The sequence below is a fragment of the Mesoplodon mirus genome, assembly GCF_964341445.2.
Source record: "Mesoplodon mirus genome assembly, chromosome: 18".
Taxonomy (NCBI): Eukaryota; Metazoa; Chordata; class Mammalia; order Artiodactyla; family Ziphiidae; genus Mesoplodon; species Mesoplodon mirus.
In genome coordinates this window covers 13,184,120-13,197,803 of record NC_138994.1, presented here as the reverse complement: position 1 = coordinate 13,197,803, position 13,684 = coordinate 13,184,120, and the positions used below count along the sequence as shown (strand labels likewise).

General features: G+C 60.2%; 2 protein-coding genes across 6 annotated transcripts; both read right to left on the bottom strand.

The window, feature by feature from the left end:
• MCRIP1 (MAPK regulated corepressor interacting protein 1) lies at positions 1-8,108 on the bottom strand. Of its 5 annotated transcripts, none has more exons than XM_082603079.1 (5): positions 8,056-8,108; positions 2,030-2,085; positions 1,832-1,950; positions 1,079-1,180; positions 1-882 (listed from the first exon to the last, which is right to left on the bottom strand). In XM_082603079.1, the coding sequence occupies exons 2-5, from the start codon at positions 2,035-2,037 to the stop codon at positions 818-820; spliced, it is 294 nt and encodes a 97-aa protein (XP_082459205.1). In that variant the 5' UTR covers positions 2,038-2,085; positions 8,056-8,108; the 3' UTR covers positions 1-817. The 5 variants fall into 5 exon arrangements, with proteins under 5 accessions (XP_082459205.1, XP_082459206.1, XP_082459208.1 ...); XM_082603080.1 differs by lacking the exon at positions 8,056-8,108 and adding an exon at positions 7,663-7,893; XM_082603082.1 differs by lacking the exon at positions 8,056-8,108 and adding an exon at positions 7,749-7,893.
• Positions 8,109-8,522: 414 nt separating this feature from the next.
• Positions 8,523-9,559, bottom strand: PPP1R27 (protein phosphatase 1 regulatory subunit 27; the record flags this gene model as incomplete). The annotated part of the gene is made up of 3 exons (XM_082603076.1): positions 8,523-8,853; positions 9,139-9,289; positions 9,370-9,559. The coding sequence occupies 3 exons, from the start codon at positions 9,557-9,559 to the stop codon at positions 8,730-8,732; spliced, it is 465 nt and encodes a 154-aa protein (XP_082459202.1). The 3' UTR covers positions 8,523-8,729.
• Between the last annotated feature and the right edge of the window lie 4,125 nt (positions 9,560-13,684).

The window sequence follows — 13,684 nt, the reverse complement described above, 5'->3', positions numbered from 1 at the left end:
GCCAAGCCAATGCCACCCCGCCTTTATTCACTCGTCCTCAGGTTCCAGTCAGACACTTGGATTTGGAGGGCACAGGAAGAAAAAATTGCCCTGAAGACCCTCCCAACTCACTGCACAGGGCAGGACCCACTGGGCAGCCTCACCAGCTCAGGCCAGCCCCATGCCCCTTCCCAAGGGGGGGGGCCAGGCCTGGCTGCCCAAGACCCTTGGAGGGGGCACCCAGCAGTGTCCCAGGCCCAGGCAGCTGGTGCCATCCTGAAGCTGGCACAGGGAAGGAAGGGGCCAGGTTGGAGAGTGGGTGAGGGGTCAGACACTCCCTGTGTCCAGGCCAGAGACGCAGCAGGGGTTGGTGGGATCACCCTTGTCCCGCCTCCTGGCCACCTCAGGAGCTAACCCAGCCCAATCCCACCAGCACAAGAGACAACAAAGGCCCCCTCGTCTCCCTCCTGATCCTGGAAGTGGCCAGGAGTAGGGGGGTGGGGGCAGGGGAAGGTGAAGGGAGTCAGGGTCAAGGCCCTGGGGGGCAGGCAGGGCCAGGCAGCTCGAAAGAGCCACCTAGGCCCACAGGAGGGCAGGGGCTGGCAGGGCCCAAGCCCTCCTAGTGTCGGGGGTAGCTTGAGATCCCCCAAGAGGAAAGGAGGGGGCTCAGGGAGGAGGGGGCAGGCCTCGGCCATCAATCATGTCCTGGTCCTGGGGTTTTCAGCCCACTGGGAGCAAGGCCCCCTCCCCCTCCCAGGAGGTGGGCCCACAGGAGAGGAGGCCAGCAGTAGGCTGCACCCAGATCTCCCAGAGGCCAGGGGAGGGGCACCGGCGCGCCTTAGGACTTCTTGGCGTCCTGCGTGTTCCGGCGTTTCAGGTCGCTCAGGTCGATGGGCTTGAAGGCTGCCACGGGACAGAGCAGTCAGCGGTGGGCGCAGGTGGAGAGGCAGGGTCTGTCCCTCGTCCTGCCCGTGTCTCTGAAAGCCCTGGGACCCAGCCCACCCTGCCAAGCTGTCCTGGAAGCAGGAAGCAGGTGGGCCTTCCTGCCCCCAGCTCAACCCCCTGGCCGGCCCCTCCCTCCCAGGCCAGCCCCACTCACTCTTCAGGCTGGGGTTAGGGACCTTCTCCACATACTCCTCCACCAGGCCCCGCTCGCTGCCCGACATCTGGCTGCGCAGGTCCCGCTCCACGCCCTGCCAGGCTGCAGGAAGCAGGGGTGGTCAGGGGCTCTAGACCCCCAGGCCTGCAGCATCAGGCAGTCCGGCCCAGTCAGTGTCCAAGCTGGAGGACACCCTCTCCTGACCTTTCTCCCCCAATCAGAGTGGCCCCGCAGGCCCCCTGCCCCCAACTCCCGTTTCACAGCCTTTGGCCCCCTGGCCTAGCCTGCTCTTGACTTGAAGTTGTCCCCAACACATCCCCATTCCCTCAGGGAGCCCTGCCCAGACCATGCCCCTTTCAGCCTCATGGTACCATGACCAGAGCTGCAGTCACAGTGGCATATGAGACCCATTGGGGTACAGCACTTCCTCCAGGCAGGCCCCCCATCTTTCCCACCTCCTCCATCCCCCACCTCCTGGCACAAATGTTGTGCACACATGCTCACACACCCCAGCCACACCACTTCCAGGATGCCCCTGGTTTCCCAGGGTGCACTGTCTTCCACGGCCCCCCTCTCCCCGAGCAAACACCACTGGCTCCAAATACTGCCTCTTCTGGGGTGCTCCCTGTCAGGAACACCATAGTGCTGACCGCCTCCCGTGACCAGAGCTGGGTCCCCCCACCTGCCTGGGGCGGAGTGAGGGTACAGGGGCAGGAGGGGCTCAGGGGGCCTGGCTGGGGGCACCCCGTGTACCTTCGTAAATGAAGCGCACATTCTCCTCGTGGGCCGGGGTGAAGATCTCGCTGCTGTTGGGGGGAGAGCGGGGGCTGCTGTTCCTCTTGCCGTTGTAGACGACTCTGGAGACAGGGGAACTGGGGGAGCCCGGCCGGTGAGGAGGGGCTGGGGGCAGGCCCCTCCCACCTGGAGGCCACTCCACTGCCCAAGACCCACCTGGTCATCGCTGGGGCGTCTGGTCCTCACACTCCGCTGCCGGATCCCCTCGGCCTCTGGAAGGGAAGCCCACGACACAGGAATGGGACGGAGACCACCCGCTCCAGAAGGGCTCCAGAGATGGGAAGGCTGTGGGCTGCAACTGCCTCTTCCCTTTAGCTGTGGCCTCCCTGCCTTCAAGGAGACAGGGTCTAGCCACAATCCAGCTGCCTAAGGGTGCGGCAGGGTCAGCCAGATGGGGCTGGGCCAGCGACATGCACGAGTCAGAGCAGCATGAGCTCCGAGTGGCCCCGGCACTTGGACCACTGCTGCCTGGGAGCACCTTCCCCAGAGTCAGGCAGCTCTGTTGACATTCCCAGTTCAAGTCTCAGAACACCACTGCCGGCAGAGCGTGGGTCTATGGGGAAGGCCTGCGGTCGTCCCAGTGCCTTCACTGTCTGCAGGGCCTAGTGTGTCATTTCTGCTGAGCCTCAGTTTCCCATCTGTAAAATGGGGATGTGCTTCCCAATGGTGAGAAGCCCAGCAGAGCCTGTCCAGCTTCCTGGTCCCCGGGGTGTGACGGAAGGGCTGGGGGAGGGCTGTGAGCCTGGAGGAAGTCGCCAGGCCCAACCTAGTGACCGAGACTCTGGGGTGTGTGCTGTTTACAGCCTCTCTCTCAGCCCAGGGGACTGTACAGCCCTGGATGGGGGTCTATTTTTAGGCTCACTCTCAAACTGGCCAGTTGGACAATGTGCTCTCTCTGGCTGAGGACACACACCACAGGGTGAGGAGGCTGGCTGCACAGGGCCAGTCCCAGGCCTGGCCTTGCCCCAGAGCAGGGCAACCCCAGGTGCTGGGGGTGTGGGGGGAAGCCTGGGAAGGGCCTTTGAGCACAAGTGCCTCCCCCACCCACCCCTGGAGCCGAGGGGCCCCAGAATGGTTAGAGCATGTAGCCATAGCCCCTCCTGAAGGGCCAGGAGGATGAGACACGGTGGGTACTTCTTCTCGGGCTCCCGTGGCCTTTAAACACCCGCACAGGGGGACTTCCCTAGCAGTCCAGCGGCTAAGACACCGTGCTTCCATTGCAGGGGCCTCGGGTTCAATTCCTGGTCGGGGAACTAAGATCACACATGCCGCACAGCGCGGCCGGAAAAAAAAAAAACCCAAAAAAACACACTCGCACAGGTAAACACAGCCCACAGGTTAGGCAACAACAACAACAAAAAAGCATAAAGCCAGTTTCCTGGGGGGGCACGTGGAACCCTGTGCCCTCCCAGGGCAGAGGCCCAGCTCCTCACAAAGTGACTTCTTTCCTGGACTCGGGGGATCTCGCTGCCCATGGTCCTCCTGCCCAGGCACCAGCCCCACGAACACCAGAGCACAGAGGGAAAGCCCTCTCTGGCCTGAGGGTGCCGTGGGGACACTCAAAGCGCTCAAGAACGCTCAAGTCCCAAGGGGCTGTGGGCAGCAGGATGAGGTGGGAGGCTCCAACTACGCAACAGGAGGAAGGTGCCTGGAGGACCAGCCAGCCCCTGACCACTCTAGGCTGGCCCCTCCTGCCCAGGCCCCCTCAGCCCTCCTGCAGTCTGTCCTCTCGGACCTGAGTGGCCACTTCTTCAGGGTACCTGCCTTCCCAGCCTTGCCCATCCCTGGGGCCTCTCCTTCCAGGGCAGCCTCGGCCTCTTCTGGTCACTGCCTCTGGGGGCTGCCTGGCCTTTATGGGCACATGCCTTTGGCCTAGGGCCCCCTGCTCAGTCTCAGGCCTAACTCAGGTGCCAGACCCTCACGGCTCCCATCGCCCTGCCTGCACACATGCACGTGCACACATGGCTCTCGGGTTCTCTGGGCACCTACCTGCTCCCCTTGGTCACTGAAGTCCTGAGGCCTGTGCCCCGGACCCCTGGAGCATTCAGTCTCCACAGTGGACACCCACCCCTCGCTGCCCCCACTGGCTGGGCTTCCCGACCAGAGGCTAGTGTCCCCCATAAACCACAGAGCTGTGCACCTGTCACTGGGTGCCTGCCCATACAGATATGCTACTTGAGTTACAAGGTTTCTGGTGCCCTGGACAGAGTGGCCGGGAAGCACCTCGGCCAGGTGCTGGACACCCTCTCACGTCCTTGGGACTTGAAGGACGAGTAAAATGACTCTTTAAAAAGGAGTCACCGTCTGCCTCCTCTCGATGGGGGAGGTCACACCTAACCAGGTCCATCTTTAATGGCCTGTGTCCTACCAGCTGGCCTTCCTAGATGTGAGGAACCCCCGAGTCCTCCGTCTTCTCCCAGCAGCTCAGCCTCCTTCCAGGGGCCTTTCTCCTCAGAACCTTGTGCTGGCCCTGCCCTGCCCCCGCTGAGATCCTGCCACCTGGCGGGACGCAGGGACACCAAGGCTTCTCCTGAGTGTACCAGCAGCTTCCCAAGAGGCCAGGTCCCTACTGCTCCCCTGAAGACAGAGGGACAGTGAGCTGCGCTCGCTCACCTTCATCACCTCCTGGGGCTCCTCCAGGGAGCTGGGCCCCCATGCTGATCCCAAAGGAAATTTCCATGAAAAACCTAACAAATATGCACGCCCCATGACAGCTATTCTAGTCCTAGGTGTGTATCCAAGGGAAAGGGCCACGTGGCCACTGAGAGGTGCACCGGAGTGACCAGAGAAGCAGTACTTGTCAGCGCCCAGAGGGAAGAGCCACTGAAAGGGACCAATATACACGGGGCCTGTTTCCACTACAGAAGGTGACAGCCTCGAGCACAAGCCACAGCAACAGTGGGCCAATCATACCACTGATGTTAAAGACAGAAGCCTGGGGACACACGGCTGCTCCAGCAGAGAGGGCCGAGCCGCAAAGGCATGGATGGGGGAGGGAGAACAAGGTCAGGGAAGAGATGACCAAGGGGGCAGGTGGACTCAGGAAGACCTGGACGAAGAGGTGACCGCTGGACCAGCATGACAAAAATCTCCATCGACCTAGCACAAAGGGTCTCAGTGGAGCGAGGGGAGGAAGTGGGACCATCAGCCAAGACTGCCTGTCCCTGGCTGCGAAGGGAGGTGCGAGGCCTGGGCTGACAGTGGCGTGTGGGGTGAAGTGGAGGGAAACCCGAGCACGTTTACTGCCCAGGGAAAGTGCTGAGCAGGGCCACTACAGAGGCCGGTGTGGAGGGGCCAGGTGACCAGCAGGCTGGGGAGAATGGCATGCCTGGAAAAGTGCCAGGGACACCTAAAAAGGCCGAGCAGGTCACAAGAGTCCCACTGAGGTTGGAGCCTCAAGTCCATCTGGCCAGCAGGGAGGGAGCATCCACTTCCGCAAACATCTCCCTCCTTTTGTTTTCTTTCCGACTTTTGCTCACAGTGATTATCAGGCACAATTATTTCCTCAAGACTGGAACTCAAAACCTCATCACATTTCCTATATCCCATCAACTCTGAGAAACTTTTTTCCTATTTTAATAGCTTTGAAATTGGGCTGCATCTGGCAATCGCCAGCACAAAGGTTAGCAGCATTTTTCCATTCTCAGCGGACCACGGAGGCCCAGCTCACACCACTGAGGTCCTAGATCTGATGATGCAACGAGTCTCCCCTCGGCCCACAGATCTCAAGCCTCCATCCATGTGCTCTTCAGTTACTTCTTCCCATTCCCACCCACCCCTGGTCCAACATCCACTGCTCACCCTCCAACCTCTGTGTCGGGACAGTATCTTGCACTATTCTCCATCCCCGGTACATGTCATGCCAGCACGATTTTCCCAAGACCCACCCTGCCAAGTCACTCCCCACCCGGACACTACCAGGGTCTTCTACTGCCATCAAGCCCTCAGTCTGGCCACAATCTATCTCATCAGATGTCACCAGCTACTGGGCCGCCCCCTCAAACAGCCTGTGCCTCAGAGCCACCTCTGTTGCTGCCGGCGCCACGGAGAACCATACACTGCCCCCGAGTGGGCTCTGCAGGTCTTGACTGTTGTCCACGGCTGACTAGCCCCTAGCGGCCAGCGGGCCGCATGCTCGGCACCTGGCAGGGTCCAGAAACACTCTGTGAGTGGCGGTTGTCCATCCCTGCTCTGTTGCCCCTGGGCAAGTCTCTTCCCTCTATGGGCCTCAGAATCCCCATCTGAGCCAAAACATTCCCCAAGAATGTTCACCAGGCCTTCCTGCTCAACAGGGACCCAAGTATAGCCACATGAAGCCACCATCTCAAACAAGGTCTCCGTGGCTGCTTATCCAATACGATGGTGGACAGGGCAATCAGAAGGAATGTATTGTCCAGCTGGGCACTTCTGAGAGTAAAAGGGCTGCTGTTGATTACGAAGCGTGAGCCAGGATAGCCCTGGGCAAACTGAATGCAGAGACAGCCCACTCAGGCATGGTGGAGACCCACAAACGTACAGCACACTGTGACGGCAGCAGCACCGCCGGCCACGGCAAACATTTGGCAAAAGGGCCAATTGTAGGGTGGCCGCTGCACTGAGCCAGGTAGAACCCCGATAACCCCCATTCTGGAGGCCTGACAGGTGAAGCAACCTTCCACCCAGCAGAATGGGGTCTGGACCCCAAGGGCCTCCCAACCTCTGGGCCTCCAGGGCCACAGCAGTCAGGGCTAGGTCAAGATGGCTCAGCTGGCTTGAGCACCCGAGAGCCTGCCCCCACCCCTGCCTGTACTCCTGGCAGGTCCCTGACCCCTGGCACTGATGTGGTTCTGCTCAGAGACAGGGAGGGAGTCCTCCTGGATGGATCTATGTAGCACCTTGCTCTTCCATGGGAACAAAGGGCTTCAGAGACCTCCTGGGAGGAGGCATGGGGGGGGGTGCCAAAGCCCAGTCTCCAGGCCCCCAGTCTTGAACTCTTTCCCCACACACAGCCATCTGCCTAAGGACTGGGCGAGATGACACTCTGTGGTCTGGGAAAGTGACAGTGGATATTCTGGAGTTAGAATCAATGATGCAATTGCAGCCACTCTGTGTTCCTTTAGAATTTTTGATAGGTACTCAAATTTTCTTAGACTCCACTTCTCCTTTATATTCGGTGTCTTTGGGGCTCTCAACAGCCCAGTTTCTACCAATGAGACTTCTAGAAAACAATCTACCACCCAAGCAAGTGCCAGCAAAACACTGTCGTATTAGATGCTAAATGGGCCTGGCAGTCTCTTGAAGTCCCCCAGGCAAAGCCTCTAAGCACTGCACCACCCCTCCCCCACTTTCCTGGGTGTCAACAGCAGCTCCCCTCCCGAGCAACAAACCCCAGTGTGTGAACCCCCCTCCCTCCTCACGTGGAAATATCGCTAGCCCTTCCACTCACCCCAAATCAAGCCTCCTCCTTCAGGACTCAGCTCCTGCCCCCTTCCCTCCCCACCTGCACTCCTCTCTAAAAGCTCTGGACACTCCCCACTGACATCTCAGGGCCTTTGCTCAAAATGTCCTGTCTACCCAAAACTATCGCGCTGGTCCCTGGGGGCCCGGCTAACGACCACCTTCTCTGGGAAGTCTCCCTGGGACAGGTCGGGGACATGACTTGTGCGCCTCCACGTTACCTGAAGTTTCTCACAACCTGGGCTGCTTCTGTAATTGGAAATCTGATATCTGCGGCCTCCTCGCTGCGGCTCCCGCCCACCCCGACAGCCCCCGGGGCCCGGTGAGCTCCCCGACGGCGGGCAGCCTCTTACCCCCTTCCCACCCCGCACCCGGCACCGCCCCGCCTGGCTCAGAGGCCAGGAGCTTGGGACAGGCTGGACGGCGGCGGAAGGCGAACCGCGGGAGCCCGGCCGGCCGCGCTCAGGGGTCAGGAAGCATCATCAGGGCTGCTCCCCGGATGACGGGGCGGCTGCAGCTTCAGGGACGGAAAAGGGCGGCCCGCTGCCCCCTCTGAGCACCGTGCCCGGCGGGCCCTCCCCGCCCCGCCGCGCCCCTGCCTATCCTCCGCCGCGGCGGGCCGGGCGCCCCACGACCCCGCCCGGGGCCCTCCCCTCGCGGCCGCCGCGTCAGGGCGGGTCCCGGCCGCGCCCGCCCCGCCCCCGCCCCCGCCGCCCTCGCCCCCGCCCCCGCCGCCACCGCCTCACCTCGCCCTCTCGGCCGCCGCTACAGCTGCCAGGGGCCCGGCCGGAAGTGACGCGCGCGCCGCGCACGCGCACGCGCGAGGGCGCCGGCCACGTGACCGCCGGCGCGCAGGGTAGGGGCGGAGACTGAGGGCTGGGGCTGAGGGGCTTCTGTCCGTGGGATTTGTGGAGTTGGCGGGGGCCGGGGGGTGGAGGTGACGGGCTCTCGAGGCAGCGGGGTTCTGGGGGGTCCGGGCCGGCGGGGTCGGGGTCCTGGGACAGACAGGGCCGGGGAGCAGCGGGGTCGACGAACTGCAGGGACTGGCGGTCGGGAGCCGCGGGGCTCTGGCTGCTTGCTCCGGCACTGCCGGACCCCTAGACCAGAGTGGAGGGCGGGGTCCGCTGACCACCGGAGCAGCCGGAGCCGAAGGACTGGGACGGGCCGGTCCCCAGTAATCAGGCCTTCACCACGGGCTTGGGAATCAGGTTTATTGAAAAAGTAGAAAGTGTCGCAATAAAAAATTCACCTGGAGGAAAAGCCAGGCCGGGGTCGGGGGGCGAGGCTTGTGCCCAAGTATGGGGTCCTGGCCAGCCTGGGCGGCCCCCAGCCCGGCTGGTGGGGCACTCCTGGCACTTGGGGGAGGTGGGCACCTGACGTCTCCAGGGAAGGCTAGAGCCCTAGGAGGGCGGGGCTGGGCTCAGTCCATCTTAGTCCCTTTGAATAACTCCACCAGGTCCTTGAAGTCAGGGTCAATGAGGTCCGAGGGCAGATCACCATCGTCGTTGGCTGCTTCTCTGTCTGCCCCCAGGGAAATGAGGTACCTGGGGTGCAAAGGGCATCCCTGGTTGAGGAAGGGAGGTGGCCTGCAGGATGCTCACCCCTGCCCCAGGGTAGCAGGCTGGGGTTCTGAGGTCCACCTGTTTTTTATTTTTCCAGGTGAGGTGAGGAGGAAGAAACCAGACCCTTTGGAAACTATGGCTGACTTTTGGAGTTTTCTCTTGGGAGGGCAACAGGGCAGAAAGGAGATTCCAGAAGCCCTTAGGATTCTTAGCTACACCAGCAGGGCCACCTTTTGGGGGACCACATCCTGGAGGCCACCCTCTCACCTGGCTATGTCAGGGTACCCATCGCTGCAAGCGATGTGCAGGGGTGTCCAGCCTGTCTCATCTCGCTGATGAATGTCCGCCCCGTATTTGACTAGCAGCTTCACGCACTCCAGGTTTCCAGAAAGCACTGCTTCGTGGAGGGCAGCCAGACCTGAACAGGACAGGAGGGGGTCAAGGCTCAGGCTTTCCCCTGCCGCCCCACAGACCCTCACTGGCCCCACAGGCACTCACCTGAGGGGTAGATGGTGTCCAGGGAGACTTTCCGAGCCCGGATGAAGCGCCCCACCTGCTCCAGGTCGCCCTGGCGGATGTGGTCCAAGAACAGGACATCGTTAGGGAAGTGCACACTGCGATCAGCCAGTAGCCTCCGGCGCCGCTGCCTCGGGCTGTAGCGGGCATAGCGGGCTGTTCTGCTGGGCATCCTGGCAGCTATGGTGTGGGCTACCCCTGTGGGGACCCTACTGCTTGGGGGAGGAAGGTGCCCAGACCAGAGTGGCGTGCAGGCTCTTCTGGCTGATGATAACCTCCAGCACAGCCACCTCAGTGCTCTCCGTGCTCCCGCTGGCCAGGGCACCTCCTGCTTATATAGGGCCCGCAGAGCTATATAAAGCTGCGCAGTCATGCTTACACCCGAGGGGCTGAAACTGAGCCGCTCCAGCCGTGCCCTCGGGATCATGTTTAGTGGTTCATCTTTCAGCCCACCTGTCACTGTTCCTGGCCAAAGGGGTCAGATCCTTCCTGGCCACTGCTCCCTGTCCCTCAGCTGGACCTCGAAGGTGCCTGACAGAGGGCAGGAGAGGCGCTAGAAGGGCAGGGCCCATAAGGAAGGCAAACAGGTACCAAGGTCAGGGTCTCCTACAGTCCCGGGAACTTGGGAAGAAGGGCATGATGCGCGGTGAGCACAGCTGCCTCTGCCTCTGCCTCCTGGGAAGGCAAGGGGGCCACCCACACCTGAGGAAGCACAGGACAGGGTCCTGCTGTGGAGAAGGCCCATCCCTACCCATCTCCCTGTCACTTGTCACCTTCCATCATGGCTCGTATCACTCTCAGGGCAGTTTTCCCAAAACGTGGGCTTCAGTGGCACTGCCCTTCTGCTTGGAAACCTCCCAGATTAGAATCTAAATGCCTCAGCTCCCACTCAACCCATCCGACCTTACTTTGCGAACCCCCCCCAGCCCCCTCCACCCCAGGTCCTCATTCCCCTCCTTCCCATTCCCCTCCATTCCTCCTGGTTCCAGGCTCCTGCTGCTTCCTGCCAAGAACACAGGTGCTCACACTTAACATGGTATCTAGTCTGCTACCCAAGGACCGTGACGCCATAGCTGTCACGTCCTGGGCGGTGTGTGCCCTCTGCACCTGACCTAGAGCATACTTACCTGTAGGAGTACAACCAGTGGAATTGTGAGATATCCCAGCAGGCTGGGCCAGCACTGGCTGCCTTCAGTGCGGTGGCCAAGGTCTGAGGTGGAGCTTAGGCTTCAGTGCGAGACAAGAGCCAATGGACGGACGCGCACAGGGGACACGCCCTGGGAGCACAGCTGGGCCTGTGGGGTCCACACAGTCCCTGCAGCATCTGAAGCTGGCTGTATTGCTCTTCCAGGGCTGCTGTAACGAAATACCAGACTGTGGATCTCAAACAACAGTTCTGGAGATCAAGATCAAGGTGCTGGCAGGGCTGTTTCCTTCCCAGGGAGAATTTGCTCCAGGCCAATCTCCTGGCTTCTGGTGGCAAGTCCTTGATGTTCACTGGCCTGTAGCCATATCACCCATCTCCACCTTCGTGTTCACACGGTGCTGTCCCTGAGTAGGTGTCTGTGTCCAAATTTCCCCTTTTAATAAGGAGATCAGCCATTGGATTAGGGCCCACGCTACTCTAGTATGACCTCATCTTAAGCAGTTATATCTGCAACAACTCCACTTCCAAATAAGGTCACACGCTGGGGTATTGGGAGTTAACACTTCAAAACACGAATATTGAGGGGTGCGGTTCGGCCCCTAACATTGGCAAGATCCTCCGGGCAGTCACTGAAGGCCTGGATGCTGACAGATCCACGGTTAGTCAGCGCTCTGCACGGGGCGGGGGCGGGGGGGGGCAGGGACTTGGGCACCGGAAGTCCTTGTATCACCAGGCTGATCTTGATCCAACAAAATCAAATCAACAAATGCATCAGCACCCTAGGTGCAAAGCCTTGGGCCAAATGCTACAGAGGATAGGCCACTGCCCACAGTGGGCTCCCTGCCCTGACAGGGTTTCTGTGCCTGCCTTCTTGCCACTAATGTTCCATGGGAAACTCCACCCGACTCAGGCCCTGCAGGGGCCCCGAGGGAGGGGTGGTTCCCAGTGCTCCTGCATTTCGGGCTCAGAGTATGGTGCTAGGTGGTCCTAACTCTTGGTCACTTAGGAGGAACTGGGTACAGTTTCTTCCGGCTTGTTTACACGAAGCCCAGAGACAAAGTCCTATGTTGTACACAGAGACAGAACTTTCCTTTGATGTGAAGATTGCCTTTTCTGATGTTGTGGAAAGTTCTGTCTGCCTGCCCCGCTCAGAGGATCAAATGAAAGAACTCCGATGAAGCTGCCACCAACAGCATGGTTTTTCCCACCAGTGACAGGCCTTAGGCTAGGCGGGGCAAACCATCAGGGTGGGTCTGTTGGCGACCCCAAGAGCGACCCTCCCGCTCTATCCTGCTAGAGGCAAGCTGAGAGAGCTCAGGATCTCGGCTTTGGGGTTTCTGTTTGGATATTTGGATCAAAGAAGGGAGAGATGCCTGAAAGTCATTCTGTTCAGGACCTGGGCAGCACGTCCTCAAAGCCATGGACACGGCCTACAGCAACTCACTTAGAAGCCTTTTGGCAGAAGCCAGCCGTGAGCAGTCTAACCTGCTCTTCACACAACCTCACCAGCACCAAACCTGTATTTACACAGCTTTGCCCCTGAGCCTCTGCCCGTGTGAACTTCTCAAGTGACCTGGTCTGCACAACTTTAAGGTTCTGCCTTCTGGAGAACTAAAGCAAGTGAAACATTGAGGGCAAAACTCTTACTTTGAGGGCTTCCCTGGTGGCGCAGTGGTTGAGAATCTGCCTGCCAATGCAGGGGACACGGGTTCGAGCCCTGGTCGGGGAAAATCCCACATGGCGCAGAGCAACTAAGCCCGTGTACCACAGCTACTGAGCCTGCGCGTCTGGAGCCTGTGCTCCGCAACAAGAGAAGGCCGCTGCGACGGTGAGAGGCCCGCGCACCGCGATGAAGAGTGGCCCCCGCTCACCGCAACTAGAGAAAGCCCTCGCACAGAAACGAAGACCCAACACAGCCAAAAATAAATAAATAAATTCATTAAAAAAAAAACACACACAATATCTTAAAAAAAAAAAAAACACCTCTTACTTTGAAAAGTCCGAGGAAACTCAACTAGCAAAGCTTTGCATTTAGCAGAAAACAAGCCAGGGGCCTGGAGAGGAGTCTGTGCAGGGCCCACTCAGCTGCCTCCTGGCAGGTGCAGAAGCCAGACCTCGAGGGTCCAGTACACAGGCCCAGCAGTTGCTTTTTAGTTCCAGGCCAACAGCTTCCTACCAGCTGGACAGAGGAAGAGAGAGATTGGGACACCCCAGGCTGTTAAGCCTTGACTGCCTACCCCATAGCCTGCAAAGTTACTTCGCTAATCCACCAGCGCTGCCGGGTTTGGGACTCCAACCACCACGTCCCAGCAAACCCAGACCCAGGAATGTGCTAATCAGCTGCCTGGGCAAAAGGGGAAAGGTATCGGTGACTCACTCCCCCTCCCAGGAGCACATGACGGCCCTGTTCCGGGCAGCGACACCTGGTCCCAAGCTTTCTATGCAGAGGGCCAGGCTCCACATAGCTGGTCTGCAGGGTCACCCACGCCTGTCACGGGGCATAGCCCACCCCTCGCAGCTGTGACTCCTGACAGCCCTGCTCTCAGCCCACCTTGGGTTCCCTCCTCTGGAAACCACACGCATAGCCCTGGGGAACCCGCTCACGTTTAGGAAGGCAGAGCTAACATCTCCCCAGCGATCTCCCACAGAAGCTCCAAGTGCCCGAGCTCACTCTTTCACGGATACACGTCTCATTGTGTCAGCACAGCCGAGGCACAACACACACAGACCCTGGAGCAGCCCTGGCACAGACCACCTGAGAACCAGGGAAGGGAGTCCAGCTATGGGCTGAGCTGGGGAGCTGTACCTGGATGCCAGAGTATGTGGACAAGCCAGGTTCTCCCTGGACACCAGCTGTATACCACATGCCCAGGTGAGAGGCAGGAGCAGTCCTGGGGTTTGTGAGGGCAAGAGCAGACACCTGGGCCTCTGGCTGGAGCGTGGCTGTGGTCATGGGGGAAATGACACACCCACCTCCCCATGGGCTGAGACCACCAAGGGAACCGTATTCACAGCAAGTCTCATGGTCACGTCTGCTGGACCTGCCCCTGCCACCTCCAAGGTCCCAGGAGCATCAGAGCTGGGGGCTGGGAATCAGGTAATGCATGCACACTTCCTACTCCAGGCAGCCAAGTTGGAAGGACTGCTGGA

Bases quoted from the DNA above. Each gene is read 5' to 3' on its own strand.
- MCRIP1 (XM_082603079.1), bottom strand. The intron at 1,181-1,831 runs GTACACGGGGTG...TGCTTCCTGCAG, and splicing joins TGTGCGCTTCATTTACGAAG to CCTGGCAGGGCGTGGAGCGG. The intron at 883-1,078 runs GTGAGTGGGGCT...GTCCCGTGGCAG, and splicing joins CCCTAACCCCAGCCTGAAGA to CCTTCAAGCCCATCGACCTG.